This window comes from Lacerta agilis, chromosome 12 (genome assembly GCF_009819535.1).
Source record: "Lacerta agilis isolate rLacAgi1 chromosome 12, rLacAgi1.pri, whole genome shotgun sequence".
NCBI classification, from domain to species: Eukaryota; Metazoa; Chordata; class Lepidosauria; order Squamata; family Lacertidae; genus Lacerta; species Lacerta agilis.
The window spans coordinates 22,862,126-22,880,268 of record NC_046323.1 but is presented as its reverse complement, the minus strand read 5'-3'; the positions used below and the strand labels follow the sequence as shown (position 1 = coordinate 22,880,268).

The following is an 18,143-nucleotide window of genomic DNA, read 5'->3' as shown; positions in this document are numbered from 1 at the left end:
TTAAAAGCATCCCTAAACAAGACTGCCTTCAGATGTCTTCTAAAAGTCAGATTTCCTTGACATCTGATGGAAAGGTGTTCCACAGGGCGGGCGCCACTACCGAGAAGGCTCTTTGCCTGGTTCCCTGTAACCTCACTTCTTGCAGGGAAGGAACTGCCAGAAGGCCCTTGGAGCTGGACCTCAGTGTCCGGGCTGAATGATGGGGGGTGGAGACGCTTCTTCAGGTATACTGGAATTAAGCAGTTAACTTCCTCCTCTCACCTTCTGGTCCAGACAAAAATCCCCCTGCCTGACTACTATTAATGAATGCCCACCCCCATGATAATGTGTGGTCCTAAGTATGCTAGGAGTGTGGCTAGCTTTAGATTGTTTTCATAAATGGTTCAAAAATATGCATTTGAGTCTCTTTCTTAAGCTCTCTGTGCCACATGTGGTTGCTGCGAATACAATAAAAGACAATCTGATGCACATTCCTGGGTAGTACATTCTTAGGATCTGGAGGCCTATAACCAATGTTTTGGCTTGCAAATGCCAAGGGATACGGTCTGTTCCTCCAGCCTGCCATCAATCTACCCAACCAGCAAAACAAGGGAGAATCTCCCCTTCCCAACTCCATCTCATGTGCTATTTTCTTATCTATCACTTTCTCCCTCACTTTCTCCCTGCCTGATATACGTGCTGTTTCTGGTGAGGCTTCCTCACTGCTGCAAGCACATTACAAGAGTGCAAAGCAATTTATGCTCACTGTAAATAAAATGCCCTTTGCTCTGTGCGGGCTGCAACCACCTTGGAAAGAGATCTTGAGGCATAGTAAAAAGCTCACAGACAGTGGCAGTGAACCCATGGAAAGAAGACATTAAGGCTGCAATATAATACAAACCAACCTCAGAGCTGAGTCCCACTGTACTCAGTAGGATTTCTACTGCTGTGATGAAATCTGTCTTCCAATGGCTTCAAAATTTTCTTCATCTGTGAAAAAAAAAGAGGCTTCCATTTTTCTGCCTCATCCTTGGGGAACTTTAGAATTCCTTTAGCCTCTCCATTGTCCTGGGTTTTGAGGTTACCTTATAATGGCAAGGTGGCCAAGGAAGATGCATGTTGTTGTTGTTTTTTTACAGGAAACATCTCTGCAGCCCTCTGCAGCCTCCCCAGCTGCCTGCACTTCCTGGCCTGAAAGAGTCCTGTGAGACCTTTCCTTAGGCTATGATTGATGCTCAGGCACCTGGGAAGGCTGCAGAATACAGACCATTGGTGAGAGGATTTGTAGAATTAAAAAAAGAACCCATGCAAACCCCTTGGCCACCTCAAAAGTAATGTTAAGTTCAGGAAAAAACAAAAACAAAGCAAATAGCTTAGTTGGTTAGAGTGTGGTGGGTGCTGATAATGCCAAGATATGCCAATGTCCTGCATTGAAGGGTGTTGAACTAGATGATCTTCAGGATCCCTTCCAACTCTATGGTTCTATGAAATGCCATTCATGAGAGTTTCACTGAATTTTCAAGTGTGATTTCTTATCTCAGTTGAAGAATGGCTAAAAAAATGGAGAAGAATGAAGAAATAGACTGAAAACACCTGGTGGGTTATCACAATGATATGAATCATTGGTGTGGTTATATTTGGAATCAAGTGTGTGGTTCTAATGGCTACACAAGGTACAGAAAACAGGATCCCAAGAACTGAAGCATCTTTCTCACACAGATAACATGCGTCAGTGTCACACCTGTTCACATCTCCACATTCTATGGCATGGATTGGAATCGGGACAAACACCAATTTGCTATTTAGCCATTCGAAACAATATCAACCCAAAGAATTCCTTGCCACACGTCACATATTTCAGTGGGTGTAATAACCGTATCCCATATACTTGTTGTTGTTGTTGTTCAGCCGTTCAGTCGTGTCCAACTCTTCGTGACCCCATGGACCAGGGCACGCCAGGCACACCTATCCCATATACAGTACATACCAAAAGCTTACCCTTGAAATGTGAAAGCTTTGTGTATGGAACAGCGTATGGGTGTATTCGTTAGCCAAAGACAATTGCACTTTTAGAACTGTGCATCACAACACAGGTTAGTGAATGCATTTTTCCAAGGAAGCAGCATATGTGGTCACTCCTTTCTCCATAGCTCAACAGCAGAACATCTGCTTGTCAGAAAGTCTTGAGCTGATTCACTGGCAGCTCCAGGAAATGTCTCCTGTCTGAAACTAGAGAATCACTGCCAGTCAGTGAAGGCAATACTGAGCTCAGTGGACTAATAATGACTTCCCACAATCGATGTACATCTATGTACATACATTTATGTACTTAGGACACACATCCTTTAAAAGTCTGCTCCCCCCCTCCCAAATGGAAATTAATCTCTGTGTCTGAAAAGTAAGGTGTGGAGTCTAGGGATATGTTGGTGAAATCTGCGTGGAATGCTCAGGAGTCTTTCTTTGCCTCTCTTAAGTTGGTGGGAGCTTTGTAGACGAAATTTGGCAGGACTCAATCTTCGGATTTGTGCGTTTGCCACTCTGCAGCCGCCGCATGGGATTACAAGAAGGGCTGAGCTCTCTAAGGGATCATTGTCTTCTCTGCTTCGAGATCAAAGTTGGAGTGGAAGAGGGAAAGGGGGCGGGCAGCTTTTCAGATGCCGCCTGTCAGGTCCTAGCATTTGAATCTTTTCGGTGCAAGCAGGAAAGCATTTAGTCTGCCTTTGAAGTCTATAGACTGTGTGTGTGTGTGTGTGTGTGTGTGTGTGTAGCCATTTGCCTGCTTTTCAAATCCTGCTTTGCCAACTAGACATCTGAGTGTCCCTAGTTCCCATTGATGAAATGGCTCCCCTCCATTTCTTTCTGTTTAGGGGGCATGGATGGAGTGAGGATCCCTAAATCCCCCCAGCTTCCCGGATGCCCTAAGGAAGGAGGTGTCAAATTCTTGGCTCCACTGGCAGCAATTCTGGTGGATGAAATGCCAAAATTGCTGCGAGTGTGTTGATGGGGGAAAATGCCCATTTCAAAACCAAACCAAAAACTTTCTCTGGAGTGATCGAGGGGCCTCTAGCGCCTGGCTGGAGATGGCTGAGCCAAGTCGGGCTCCCCTCCCACGGACCCCCTTTCCTTCCCTCTCCCCCCCTTCCCTCCTTCCCCTGGTCCCCCCTCCCCCATGTCCATGTCAAGAGATCGCCAATCCCAGGGCAGCAGGAGGGCGCAGGCGGAGAGGCGGTGATGGAGACGTGGGGGGTGGGGGTGGGGGCTCGGAGTCAGCGCTGCGTGATCGCTCGAAGCCCCTCCCGCCTGCTGGAAAAGCCATAAAAAACCTCGCCGAGGCGCGCAGCCCCACATTGGAGAGCGGAGCCACTTCGCGAAGGAAGCGACACCCAAGCCACACTCCGGAGGAGCAGCACTGCCAGAGAACCTCAGCCACACACACGGTGAGTCCTCGTCTCCCCTCCCTGCGCGTCATCTCACATCCCCACCTCTCTTGCTCTCCATTTGTCCTGCTCCTCCTAAGTTTCCCAGGACGCTTCTCCTCTCTTATCTGCTAAAAGTGCCCTCTTTAGGGTTTTAACTCGGCTGTCTTTCGCTTTCCAATCTTATCGGTGCTTAAACCTGAGGAGATTTTTCCCCCTTCGGGGTTTCCCCTCTTTTCTCCACTCGTCAAAGATTTGACGCGTTTCCTAGGCTTCTTGTAACTTTTTCTCCGCGCGCTCCTCCTTCGCGTTAGAGTTTGCTCCGGGAGAAGGCTGCCAGCCTGCACCCACTTCCTTGGGAGTAAGCCCCACTGGGATCAATGGGACTCACTTTTGAGTTGTTCGGTGGATAGGGTTGTCCCACAGAATTCAATCCGTTCCAAGTCCTTATAATGCTACGGATGGCGCCAGCCGGCTTGAAAGTTCTCAGTCGCCATTCCTGGATTTTAAACAAATTCCTTTTTGAAAATAACTTTTTCCTTCCCACGTTTGCCCGCTTTTCAGGGATTGGAGTTCCCTTCCTATGGACAGACACTGGCTGTTTGAGCCTTTTCACTGGGAAAGGTTATGATGAACCACTAGGAGGAAGACGAATGGTTGATCTGGGGCATAATAACATTTGGAACCCATCAATTGTTGTCTATTGTCTTCTAGTTCAGTGGCAGAACAAAACACCTGCTTTTGTCCACAATACTGAGCCTGAGGAACCAATAGTTCTTCCCCACACTGCTTATTGCAAACATAAACTCCCTTCTCCAAAGGAAAAAAACTTGCCAGTTCAGTGGGGTTTGTTCCCTTTTCTAAAGAAACCTTGGGGAAAGGTTGTTGGGATTTCCATGATTTATTTATTTATTTTAAAGAGAGAATTTAAGAGAATTAATAAAATAAAACCAGAATGTTGACTGAAGCAAGTTACTTGGAGAAAGGGTGTGAAAGCTGTTAAGCTTCCTAGATTTATTCTTTACGAAGCAGAAATGAAAGAACGACTTACGAACTCTGTAAAATCCTTTGAAGCTTTAATTAACAAACACACGTACTGTACAACCAAAAGTCTAATGCTGATTCTAAATATGGGGAATACAGGGCTGAATTTAGACTGCCTTGCTCCGACCTGGTCTCAGAATCCATTTTCAACACCACCACAATGCAATCTTGGAGCATATCCTGAATGATTGATTTTATTTAGCTATTTAAAAGATGTCTATGCCCCCTTCATTTTTTAAAAAATGGGGGAGGGCACAGTGCAGTCGGTTCAAACCATAAAACCTACAAACCGCACTTATCTCTCCTCATGAAGAAACTACAACCAATTGGCACACTAGGTGGTCATTTGGCTTGTTCTCCAAGCAGACCTAACTCCCAGCAAGTCTTGCTTTAGAAGAAATTTAGTCAAGGACAGACAATATTCAACAAATCAGAGTAGTTTTGCTAGTTGATGGTTTCTTCTGAATACAACAAGGGACCGGGGACCACTCGCTTCACTGTCTTTTCGCCCCCGCCCCCAAAACAATGGTTAGCAAGAAATATTTAATGCGATGCTTTCTGCCTTGCCTTGCCTTGCCTCACCCTTCCACCCGGCATCCTTCCCTGGTGTCCTACAGATGCAAGGAATGATGCGGTTGTGGCTGTCCGCGATGACGCTTGCCCTGTGCCTGCTGATCTGCCTGGGGACTCTGGCAGAAGCATATCCATCCAAACCAGACAGTCCCGGCGAGGATGCTCCTGCGGAAGACATGGCCAGATACTACTCGGCACTGAGGCATTACATCAACCTCATCACACGACAGAGGTAGGTGCCAAAAGGGGGCATCGCCACCGTCACTCTGGGAGGCAAAAGCGACGTCATGGTTAAGGACACCTACCACGTATCACAGATCCATTATACAACTGCCGGATGCGATACAATGTTAGTTCTTCATCATGAGTTTCATCAGAGGTGGCTAACCTGTGCCCCCCCAGATGTTGTTGAATCCCCACTCCTATCAGCTCCCATCAATATTGTCAATGGTCAGGGATAATGGGAGTCGTCATCCAAAATGATACGGAGGGCTATAGGTTAGCAACCCCTGATTTATAGCCTGCCCAATTCCAGAATGTGCAATGCACATAGGAAGATCTACACATTTGAAGGGCTCCCAGCCTTATTCTAGTACAGGCACCCCCAAATTTGGCCCTCCAGATGTTTTGGGATGACAGCTCCCATCATCCCTAGCTAACAGGACCAGTGGTCAGGGATGATGGGAATTGTAGTCCCAAAACATCCGGAGGGCCGAGTTTGGGGGTGCCTGCTCTAGTGGCACACCTACTCATCCCACATGGAAATATAAAAAATGAAAAATGCAGCTTATCGCTTATTTTTTACCTTGAATTGCTATTAGGTCCTACTTTGTTGTGTAGAAAGGCATTATTATTATTATTATTATTATTATTATTATTATTATTATTATTACACATTTGTCACTACTGCAGCACTATGGCAGGGCAAGCTGCACCTGGTGAACACCTTCCCTTCTACCCAACAATTAAATAAATGCATAGGATCCTAGAACCTATAGCAAACTCAGGGATGTTTCCATACTTGCTATTTGCTCATCCCTTTAATTCTGGGAATCCAGAGGAGATTCATTCCTAACTGTTGTATTCATGCACTTTCTCTATTATCACCCTAATCCTTCCTCGTTCCTAATGGTGATCATCCGTTGTAATTTAAGCAAACAGCTGTTCCTCATAGTTGCAGTGCAATAGTTCAGGTGTGCAGCAATGCTATTATTTCTCGCTCAGTGGATGTGCAGTTGGTGCTGATGATGATGACTGGGTAATCTCACCGCTCAAGGGGCAGCTGATGTTTCATTTTCACTTCATTTCACTTTTAATTTGTATAAAGCAAGCATGTCCAACAGGTAGATCATGATCTACCGGTAGATCACTGGACATCTGTGGTAGATCACTGGTAGATCAGTGGCTCCCTCCAAAGAAGCTGAAAAACTTTGGCTCCTCTAAAAAATGCTCAACATCTTTTCCCTACACCCCTAGAATGACCTGAACCACCAAAAATATTTCCTTCCTAAAAAAAAAAAAAAAGCTCAATGTCGCTATCCTCTTCCATAAAAAAGCTCAACAACTTTTACATGAGCCCCCCCCCCCCCAAACAGGGCTTTCCTTCCTTAAAAAGGCTCAACCACTTTGACATGAGCCCTCCCCCAAAGGGGTAGATCACTGCCAGTTTTTAACTCTGAGTAGATCACAGTCTCTTGGAAGTTGGCCACCCCTGGTATAAAGGTAAGGGAACCCCTGACCATTAGGTCCAGTCGTGTCCGACTCTGGGGTTGCGGTGCTCATCTCGCTTTACTGGCCAAGGGAGACGGCGTACAGCTTCCGGGTCAGGTGGCCAGCATGACTAAGCCGCTTCTGGCGAACCAGAACAGCGCACAGAAACGCCGTTTACCTTCCCGCTGGAGTGGTACCTATTTATCTACTGGCACTTTGACGTGCTTTCGAACTGCTAGGTGGGCAGGAGCAGGGACCGAGCAACGGGATCTCACCCCGTCGCAGGGATTCAAACCGCCGACCTTCTGATCAGAAAGCCCTAGGCTCTGTGGTTTAACCCACAGCACCACCCATGTCCCTATTAATTTGTATACTGCCTTTCTATATTGCTATACTCAAGGCAGTTTACAAAAACAAAAGATCACACACGTTATGATAATTTGTTCCAGTACAAAAAATGTCACAATAAAAACACAATAAGCGACTTATATCAAATAAAGTAATATTCAACAATCCATCAGAATATAAAAGTGGCCAATAAAAACAACTCTCAAAATACCAGCAAATAATAATTAGACAGAAATCCACTCTTAACAATTACATTACATAATTACTAAACAATTATAATTAAAAATAACTGCGAGTCACAATGCACAAAAAACCCACAATACATACAAAACCACGTAAATGGATCAAATTGAGAAACAAAGACACACCATTTAAGAAATTATTTTTAACCTGGAGCTTGCCAGATGTTGTTGGACTACAACTCCCATCATCCCTGACTATTGGCCAAGCTGGAGAGGGCAGATGGGTGTTGAATTCGCACATCTGGAGAGTACCATATTGGCTATCTCGGGTATTCACCATGGGAAGCAAAGCCTCTTCCAAGCCACTGTCATCTTTTAAAACTCCCCCCCCCCCCTTCATTCCAGCCTAACGGAGGTATCTATAAATGTAAGGACTAGAAGGCAGAGACTTGCTGCAGAAAGTGCAGGGCAGGATATTTGTTCCATACGTTCATCATTTGGGTAAACAATCATAGGCTTGAGCTGTTTAATGTTTAATGTGCAAAAAAATGCCATTTAGCAACCTCTCCAGCAAACTGGTCACAAGAGCATGCATTATAGAAATACTTCATTCATTCTCCAATGACACTTATTCCCTTCTTGTGTTCCCACAGTAGAGGAGCCTTATCCTGCCTTAGATCCAGCAGGTTCAGAAAATTGATCCATTCAGTCAAACAGTTCAAACGTTTTTGTTTTGGCAAGCAGTAGATTTTTTTAAATATAAAAAATGTTTCTTTTTTATTTTTTTAAAAAACAACTTTGGATTATATATCCCTTTTTTCTGATGCACTTATTAGACTACTTTGGATAAATTTTGTCTTGTATTTTATAGTATATTTTTAATGGTTTCATTGTTCTCCAGTTTTAAAGCATTTTTGTTAAAGAGCGGATTTTTAAAAAAAATGGAAGGAGAAGAAATTAAATATCTTCAGTTACAGGCCTTTAGAATGTATGTATGATAAAGATTAGGCTGGAATATCCTTTTAGGAAAAGGATAAAAAAAAAGATTGCATCCTGGTGACGGGAGAGAGATATTCTTCTATGGCAGTGTTTTTCAACCTTTTTTGGGCAAAGGCACACTTGTTTCATGAAAAAAATCACGAGGCACACCACCATTAGAAAATGTTAAAAAAATTAACTCTGTGCCTATATTGACTATATATAAAGTAATTCTCTTGAATTTTTCAATCTTTCCCACGGCACACCAGGCAACATCTCGCGGCACACTAGTGTGCCGCGGAACAGTGGTTGAAAAACACTGTTCTATGGCACCAATTTCAGAGTACGAATAAAAACTAAAATTCCGAGGAATAATCTCTCCATTTGGATGCCCACAATAACTTAATTCAAATGGTTATTAGATGTTGACCCCTTTAGTTGCAGGAAGTGATTACAACACAGTCCAGGTTTGGTTCATGTCCTAATTGATTTACTATTCAAACCAGAGGAGACAGTTTTAATTAGGTTGCCGCTGGTTCTGTGCTCTCACAGTTGGAGGGATTGAATTAGAAGGAAGAATGATCATATCATCTTGTTAAAGACACCTTAGCAAACTGGTAACTTAGTTTCTGTGCAATAAAATAACCCCCCCAAAAAAAAACCCCGATGAAGAGACCAACGGAAAGGAGTTTAATGGCATGTGCTCACAAGAATAAGTCTACTGGGTGAGCCAATGGATCTTAGATATAACAAGAACAATTTCAAGTAATCGTTGCAATTTTTTCAAGTATATTTACTATTGCCTGTATAAGTGATTCACTCGTTCTTTTATTTTTTATCACATCTTTCCACGTGTACATGCAAAGAGCAAGTCACTATTGTTCTGGACAATCCAGCCTTGTGTGAAAATCCAGCCCTTTGTAGGGTTTGGTACTTGTAGAGCGCCAAAAAATGGGGGGTGGGTGGGCGGGATGACAGATCGTGGCACTGTAAGAAAATTACATATATGCCACACACTGGAATTGCAGCTGAGAGGGAAATTCGGTTCATATTTTAATGCAAATCTACCTGATTCACACTTCCGAAAACAACACGTGAATTGAAATCTCCACTTCCTTGGAGATTTCTAAGCAGAGGTTGGATGGTCATTTGTCATGGAAGCTTTAGTTGAGATTCCTGCATTGCAGGGGTTGGACTAGATGACCCTTTTGGTCCCTTCCAATGTTACAATTTTATGATTCAGATTACTGTAATTGATTCCTCATTGAAGTACCAGGCATAAGAAGAGGCTCTCAATGGTGACTAACCGTGATGGCTATATACTGCCTTCAGTGTTGAAGGTGGTATCGTGATGAGAGGATCTTGAGAAGATCCTGAGTGGGAGAGTGCTACTCTGCTCAAGCCCTCCCTGTGGGCTTCCCATGGGTGTTTGGTTGGTAGCTGCGAAAGCAGATTGCTGGACACGATGGGCCTCTGGTCTGATTCATCTAAGTGTTTCCCACAGTGGGAGATGATGCAACAGAGTGTGGGGAGAAGCTGGCTTTCCAACCAGATCTCATCCTCTGTGCCTTGTTTGGTTTCTAAGAATCACCTATACTGTACAGGCTTAGGGCTGTAGTGTTTGAGGAACAGCCAGACCAGCAACATACAGAAATAACCCATTTAATCCCCACGATGTAGGGTCTTCTGGTGTATATATTGTGGGTGAACCTTCTGAGGGATTTCTATGTGCCAAATATCTTACACCATGAGAAAGTTCTCAAAACCTTTTCTTACAACAGAACATTCAAACACCCCTTACCAGCAACAAGAAGAGTGTGTGTGTTGCCCCCCCCAAAAAACCCCACACTGGTAGATTTTTTGCAGCTCCAAAGCTTTGCTTTCAGCCCACCCCACAGCCTCTTCCTTCTCCCCATGTGACATGGCTCAGCAGCACTCTAGCAGTTAATGAAACTCCAGCAGTGCCTGTCAGGGATGTTTGATTTGTGACATCCCACACATCTAAGGCTCGTTTAAAGCACATGTTTTCTGCAACATAATGTATATTTGTGTGTTGCGACATGCATTTTTGTGCTCGCTCCATCCTGATATATGCAAAATCTTGTGCCTATCTTTGGGCTGGAGAACTGCATAGTAACATTCAGAGGGGAGAACATAAGAAGATCATGCTGGATTAGGCCAATGGCCCATCTAGCCCCGCATCCTTTTCACACAGTGACCAGCCAAATGCCTGTGAGAAGCCCCCAGGCAAGACCCAGCCATAGGGGTACTCTCCACTTCTGTGGTTTCCAGCAACTGGAATTTAGAAGCTTTGCTGTCTCAGACAGTGGAGACAGAGTGTGAGTTGGAAAGCACAGCTGCATCACATTCAGTTTGCCTCTTGGTTCAGGAACTGTGAATTGCATAGTGAAGCGAACCAAATTTCGCCCTGATCCCTGGCAATCGTTCCACAAATAACATGACCATCTGAATCCACCTCTAGTAACAGCATCTTGCCACCATTGGTTCTTCTTGGAAGACTGAACTAGAGATCAAAACAGTATTTGGTTGCCATCCTAAGCAGCTACTTACCTAGGAGGAGTAAACCCCATGGAATTCAATAGGGCTTCCTTCCGAGTCAACAGACATAGGGTCGGTTAGGGTTATTCACTCATGAGATGATGTAAAAAACAACACAGGCAAAGGTAGGTTTCCAGTTTGTTCTTTTAAAAATAGTTCCATAAGACCCCTTGTTGAACCAGACAGAGGGCCTTCTCAGTAGTGGTGCTTGCCCTTCACTGTCAAGGAAATAAACAACTATCTGACTTTTAGAAGACATCTGAAGGCAGCCCTGTTTAGGGAAGCTTTTAATGTTTGATGTTGTTGTTTTTTATTATTATTATTGGTGTTGTGTTGGGAGCCGCCCACAGTGGCTGGGGAACAGTGGCGGAGGAAGCCTCTCCGCCGGCCGGGGCGGCAGAGCGGAGACAACCCCTGGGGGTGGGGCATCATGATGCACGTTGGCTGCACTACGCATGCCCGGAATTTCCGGGCATGCGTACTGCAGCCGGGCCAGTGCTGCTGCTCCTGCTGCGAGCTGGTGAGAAAGCAGAGGCTTGTGGGGCTGCCCCAGCTGTGCTGCTTTACGGACAGGGCAGCCCCACGAGCCTGCGAGTGAGTGGCGGCTCGTGGGGCTGCCCCAGCCGTCCGTAAAGAAGCATAGATGGGGTGCCAGGAGGCAGGGGAGTGGCGGGAGGAGCCGGGGAGTGTCACCCCCTCCCCTGGAACCCAGGGCGGACCACCCCCTACGCCCCGCCCTTCCTACACCACTGCTGGGGAAACCCAGCCAGATGGGCGGGGTATAAATAATACACTACTACTACTACTAGGTTAAAAAAAAATTTATCTCATGGAAATTCTAGAGAACACATCTGTTTTGGCACTGCAAGATGCAACCTAACAAATGAACCAAGTCTTGTGGCATTAGAGCTGTTTTCCCCCTTTTAAATTGGGGTCCTGGTTTATGGCATTCAAGCAAGAGTGGGTGGCAATTTTGCTCGAATTCCATTATATTTACTGCAGCTGAATCTCCTCTTTATTGTGAAAGACATCATCCAGAAGTACTATTAATTGACATCAACAAGGGTTTTGGCTCATAATGGGCAGCAGGATCAGAGTCTTAATTTGGTAAACTAATATAAAAAGCCCAGGCATTTTCCTTAAGGATATTAACTCATTCTATTGCTGAAGCTCTGGCCATGCCTCAATTCACTGGAGAAAGGAAACAGAAGCAAGCCTCAGATCATTTGGGGCTAGAGGAACATTTGAGTTTAGCATTATGCTTCATTAAATTATTGTATGGGTGGTTGATTAAAGCAGCTGGTTCTCTTCAAATTCTTCACTTCAGAAATGCTTTGTCTGTATGGCATAAAGAAATCTCATTGGCTAAATGCAAAAGGGAATGCCTTTGTTATAGTGAAGCCAGTATGTACAATTGCGATGGGGAAAATGTTTTTTTTTTTTAAAAAAAAAATAATAATACTGAAAATAGGTTATTGGAAATGCAGGAAGAAGACTTATTATACTGAGTCAGACCACTGGTCCCTGTAGTTCAGTATTATCTGCTACCCAGACTGACAGTGGCTCTCCAGGGTTTCAGATATAAGTACAGTGGTATCTTGGTTCTCAAATTTAATCCGTTCCGGAAGTCTGTTCGACTCCCGAAACCGTTCAAAAACCAAGGCACGGCTTCACACTGGCTGCAGGAGCTTTCTGTGCTCAAGCAGAAACCGTGTTGAACATTCGGCTTCTGAAAATCATTCACAAGCAGGAACACTTACTTCTGGGTTTGTGGTGTTCGGGAGCTGATTTGTTCGGCAACTAAGCCATTCGGGAACCAAGGTACCACTGTAGGTCTTTTTGAGCCCTACTTAGCAAAGTTGGGATTGAACCTAGCATGTTTTTCAAGCAGTCCATGTCTTCTGTCACTGAGCTATGGGCTTTCCTGTGCCATTAACATGGTCGTGTCCATCAATGGTCAAATGAGACAAGCAGGGGTGTTTATCACCATCTTGTCCTGTTTTCGAGCTTCCCAGGATCTTCTGACTGGGATTTTTTTTTTTAGTCCTCTGGAGACAGTTTGTTGGGCTTAGTTAGACAATGTTCTACAGTACGAAGGGAATTCTAATACTGTACAGTGGGACCTCCAGTTGCAGATGGGATCCGTTCCGGAGGTCCGGGCAGATCCTGAGGTTTCCACAACCTGAGGACTGCTTCTGCGCATGCGTTCGTGGCAAAACCTGGTAAAATACTGCCGGGTTTGCCACTTTCGCATCCCGAAGTTTACATAACCGGAGGTACTACTGTACATGTTTAATAATTTGTACTTCTACCCTCTCAGGTATGCCATATTTTACTCCCCCTCCAAAGTCTAGAGGGTTTTAAAAGTCCATCTTTCAGCCTCTGTTCCCTCTCTGGAAAATAGGAACTTTGGTTTCTGTTAGGCTGAATGATATATGGCATACATATTACTTTTAGTAACACACTCAAAACCTAACCTCCCTCCCTCCCTGACTCCCTCCCTCCCTCCCAGGCTTGTTGTGAGGGAGGTGGAATTATGCGATCAGCCTGGGCTCTTTGAGGGAAGGATGGGTTTGGTTTCTTTAACACAACAAATAAAACAGGACAAATATGTTCTAAGAGAAGTGAACAATAGCTCAGTTGCTGATAATGCCAAGGTTGCAGGTTTGATTCTCATATGGGACAGCTGCATATTTCTGCATTGCAGGGGGTTGGACTAGATGATCCACAGGGTCCCTTCCAACTCTACAATGCTATGATTTTGGAGCAGCTGCTTCACGCAGCCGCTGCTGGAAAATGGAGAACTGCTGCAAGATGGTGGAGGAGCTGGGAGAGTCGTGTGCAGGGCCAGCCCAAGACATTTTGGCACCTGGGGAGAACCACAGAATGCCACTCCCTTCCCTTGCCAGTTTAGTAAGACTCTAGGGAGGCGATGGCATGGAAGAAAGTTTGCTTTATCTGAGAAAAGTACAAAGCCAGCCTTCTGAACACAACTCCCAACACTGTGTAGCCCTCCCAACACTCTCCGCAGTCTGTATTCCTCACACAATGAAGCACGCAAAAATCAGGGTGTAGTGTTTTGTGCCCTCTGGAAATTTCAAGCAGTTACATTTTTTAGCATTCTGATTTTTATGTACCAAGGATCATTGTGAATTTTATCTGTGTGAGTTAGATGCTTTCAGTTTTTTCCTCTGTCTGTGTCACGTCTTTGAACAAAGTGTCCCTTGTTGTTGAATAAGGCATTGTTTTTTTTTTTTAAAAGCTCTCTTTTACCCATCACTCCCCCCCAATAAATAAATAAATAAATTCAGCTCTATATGGGATTAGACCAAGAAAATTGGTAAGTGGCTTTAGTCTGTGCTTTTTTTTCTAGAAATGTAAGTGCCGGTACTCACCATGAAGTTGTTACAGTAAGTGCCACACTTTTAACCAGTGCTGGTACTGCGTACCCTTGAATGCACCCTGAAAAAAGCACTGGTTTTTAGTAATGTATGACTTCTCTTCTGCACAGTATCCAACACATTGTTAGCAAGCTATAAAAGCTGCCCCACCAGCCTGTGTAATTCAGAGAAGCAAAACTCAAATTATTTGACTTGCACTTACTTTTTAGCCATGCTCACCAAACCAGGATAACAACAAAACTGAAAGTGCAGATTATTGGAACTAACTTGATAACAGCTTGTGACTTGTGGGGAGGGGTGGAGAAGAAAGCACAAGAGTTCAATGCTACGGCCAGGAGGCTATTGCTGTGGCTTCACCGCACCAGATGATCGTCTTCTGGTCTAGCAACATCTGGGTGGGCATCTGCTCTGGGGTCTCAGGCAGGGGTCTTTCACATTGGTTGCTACCTGATCCTTTCAGTGGAGATGCCAGGAAGATGCCTATAAGCAGCAGATGTGCTTCCACCACAGAACTATGGCCTCTATGTGTGTTCACACTGCATTATATGGGAAATTTGGGGAAAGTGCTGCTTCCATTCTTGTCATTTTTTCACATTGAAATGTTTCAACTTGATCTGTTTTTAAGATACTTTTTTTTTTTTTTAACAAAACTGATTCAACAGGTATGGAAAGCGATCCAGCCCAGAGACATTGCTCTCCGACCTCTTGTTGAGAGAAAGCACAGAAAATATTCCTAGATCTAGGTAAATATAAAAGTCTTTTTTGTGATCATTATTATCACTGAGTTGCTTAAGCCCTTGCTCTAAACTATCAACACTTCTTTTTGTAAAAATAAATAAATAAAAATGAACAAATAAAAGGTTAATTTTTACTTTGCACATTCTAGGATCATATCCAGTTCTGGACCCCTGCTTTAAAGCTGAAGGGCAGGGAGGAGTTACTGTTTACATTAAAAAAAAATTACATACCAAAAAGTTTACATAAATCTTCATCAATGAAAGACCAAATAGTAGGATCATGATGAATTACCCCACCCACAACATTGCACGCTTCTTCCCAAACAACCATGATTGCCTGTACGGAAGCGGGACTCTGTGTCCATAGTTGTATGCACAAAGGTTCTCCAAGATCTAGAACCATGGGGTTCCAGATCTCCGGGAAGCCTTCATGCATACAACTTATAAAATGTGATGGTCTCCACCCTATGTACGACCATGCTGTACACACAGTTGTTGAGGAAGGAACATACATTGTCAGAAGGGGGTCTACTCAACATGACCTCACTCCTTGCTCCTATGTTGACAAACACTAAACCAAATAATGCCAGAATAGAACTATAGATACTAGAGATTCTGCAATTGTGCTACAAACGTACAGAGTGTTACATGAAGAACTGGGCTTCAATGAATTGCAAATATATTCTCCCTTCCTCCCTCCCTCTATCTCTGAATATAATTTCATCCAAGCCATCATGCATCTACCTTATTCAAACAGGATGATGTTCTGCCAAACCTAAGCCAGTAGTTTCAGTGGCAGAGAGCTAAGCAAGTGCTCAAGAATTCTGTGAAAAATGCATGTTTAAAATTGGCTGAATTTGACTAACTTAAGTCCATTGGTTTCAATGGGTCTACACTAACGAAGACTTAGTCAGATACCAGGCAGTAGTGAGACTCACTTCAGAGCAAGGAACAATATGTTATAATATTTTTGTTGTTTAGTTGTTTAGTCATGTGACTCTTCGTGACCCCATGGACCAGAGCACGCCAGGCACTCCTGTCTTCCACTGCCTCCCACAGTTTGGTCAAACTCATGTTAGTAGCTTCAAGAACACTGTCCAACCATCTTGTCCTCTGTCGTCCCCTTCTCCTTGTGCCCTCAATCTTTCCCAACATCAGGGTCTTTTCCAGGGAGTCTTCTCTTCTCATGAGGTGGCCAAAGTATTGGAGCCTCAGCTTCAGGATATGTCCTTCCAGTGAGCACCCAGGGCTGATTTCCTTCAGAATGGATAGGTTTGTTCTTCCTGCAGTCCATGGGACTCTCAAGAGTCTCCTCCAGCACCATAATTCAAAAGCATCAATTCTTCAGCAATCAGCTGTCTTTATTGTCCAGCTCTCACTTCCATACATCACTACTGGGGGAACCATAGCTTTAACTATACGGACCTTTGTCGGCAAGGTGATGTCTCTGCTTTTTAAGATGCTGTCTAGGTTTGGCATTGCTTTTCTCCCAAGAAGCAGGCATCTTTTAATTTCATGACTGCTTTCACCATCTGCAGTGATCATGGAACCCAAGAAAGTAAAATCTCTCACTGCCTCCATTTCTTCCTCTTCTATTTGCCATGAGGTAAATTATAATTCAACAGTTTTTATTCCATCTGCTGCAGCTTGCACATAATTAAACTATAAAGGCAAAACTAGAATATTATACACACACACACACACGGAATCCAATTTTCAACACATTGTTAACAAAATAATGTGATTATCTGCAACACAGACAGAGAGAAATAAGTCTAGTTACCAATTAACATGGTGAGCAATGCTATGTGCTATTGGTCTTTTGATTTCAAATACATATCTTATTTTTTACTATTTGTGTTGCTGACTCTCTTTCGATGGGAATTGCCCTGAGAAGTGGCCTATGAATATTTTAAAGTAAATGAAAGATAAAAAAGTAACAATTCAGTTCCCAGGTGCATTTCAACCTTGTGGTCTTCTTCAATGGTATATAAACCAATAATTTTACTGGATTGGCTGCATTACAGTAGGATTAAATTCAGACTTGCCTAAATCAGAGTGGAGGACTCTCCTTTCCAGGAAGAAGGCACATGATACTGTATATATGGGCAGGCGATGTGTCTTCCATGCCTTCCTAGGAAATTAACACCAGAGCCTTCAGACACTCGTCTCATCCTGTGTTGAACAGCATCCTCCTCTGTAAAAGTTCTTCTTGTTCTCCTCCTCCACCTGCCCCTGCATCCAACAAAGCCATTGTGTGAGCAAAACATCTCCTCCTCACACCACAGAACTTCTTCTCCCTCTGTGTTCCACTGGACCCCATGTGCTCTGGGTACTTCCCAAATCTACCAGAACAGATTCAGGGCAGTGCATGTGGGAGGGTGGAGAAGGAAGAGAAGTTCTGTGGTGCAAGCAGAAATTGTTCTGCTCGTGCAAGGATTTCACTGGATTCAACCTAGAACGTTCTTAAAATAAAACTGTTATTTTCATTATTCTGTGTACAAATCTCACTTGTAACCCTCCTTGTCTAAAAACACTATAAATTGGGTTGCACATGGCAACTCATCGTATATGTCTTTGAGTGAACTTACAGTAGTCCTGAAAAACAGTTTAAATATTTCTATTCTCTCACTGACCACCAGGATATGTTTTTCTCTGTGCTACAGGTACGAAGATCCTTCCATGTGGTGATGGGAATGAACCACCTTCAGTATTTTTCCTAGTTTTCACTTCATGTCCCATTGCTAAGAAGACCAGCTGGGAGTATCACACCCACCGAATGCATGCAGCCATCGTACTGAATTCTGTAGAGTTCTCCCTTCCTTCTCCTTGTACATACATTTGTTTAAATAAATTACTTGTGCACTCCAAATGGTAACATTTTAAATGTGTGTGTGTCAAAAAAGGCCCATTATAATGGGCAAGGGTTTCTTTTTTTAAAAGCTATTAAAATTGAGTTACAACCTCTTTACTGTCTCAAGTAGCATGAACAACAATCATAGCACCAACTTCAGTAGTTGTAAAAAGTGACATTGGTTTGACAATTTTTCTGACCTCGGGACTCACTTTTAATATTTATTTTATAGAACATTATTTGTTCCATTACAATTATTGCCCATGATGCAACTGAGATAAAAAAATAAAAATAAAATAATGTGGAAAGTGCATATTTTATTAATCAGTGTTCAGAATATTATTTATTGCTTTGACAAATCT

The 18,143-nt window shown here is 43.7% G+C and overlaps 1 protein-coding gene across 1 annotated transcript; it reads left to right on the top strand.

Moving 5' to 3' along the window:
- Positions 1-3,294: 3,294 nt before the first annotated feature.
- On the top strand, positions 3,295-17,894 carry NPY (neuropeptide Y). The gene is made up of 4 exons (XM_033166066.1): positions 3,295-3,416; positions 5,057-5,244; positions 14,853-14,933; positions 17,594-17,894. The coding sequence occupies exons 2-4, from the start codon at positions 5,057-5,059 to the stop codon at positions 17,616-17,618; spliced, it is 294 nt and encodes a 97-aa protein (XP_033021957.1). The 5' UTR covers positions 3,295-3,416; the 3' UTR covers positions 17,619-17,894.
- Positions 17,895-18,143: the final 249 nt, after the last annotated feature.

What these genes read in the sequence shown, in the direction of transcription:
- NPY (XM_033166066.1), top strand. Translation starts at nt 5,057, where the DNA reads ATGCAAGGAATGATGCGGTTGTGGCTGTCCGCGATGACGCTTGCCCTG. An exon ending in AACCTCATCACACGACAGAG is followed by an intron (nt 5,245 to 14,852) that starts GTAGGTGCCAAA and finishes CTGATTCAACAG; the next exon opens with GTATGGAAAGCGATCCAGCC. An exon ending in GAAAATATTCCTAGATCTAG is followed by an intron (nt 14,934 to 17,593) that starts GTAAATATAAAA and finishes TCTGTGCTACAG; the next exon opens with GTACGAAGATCCTTCCATGT.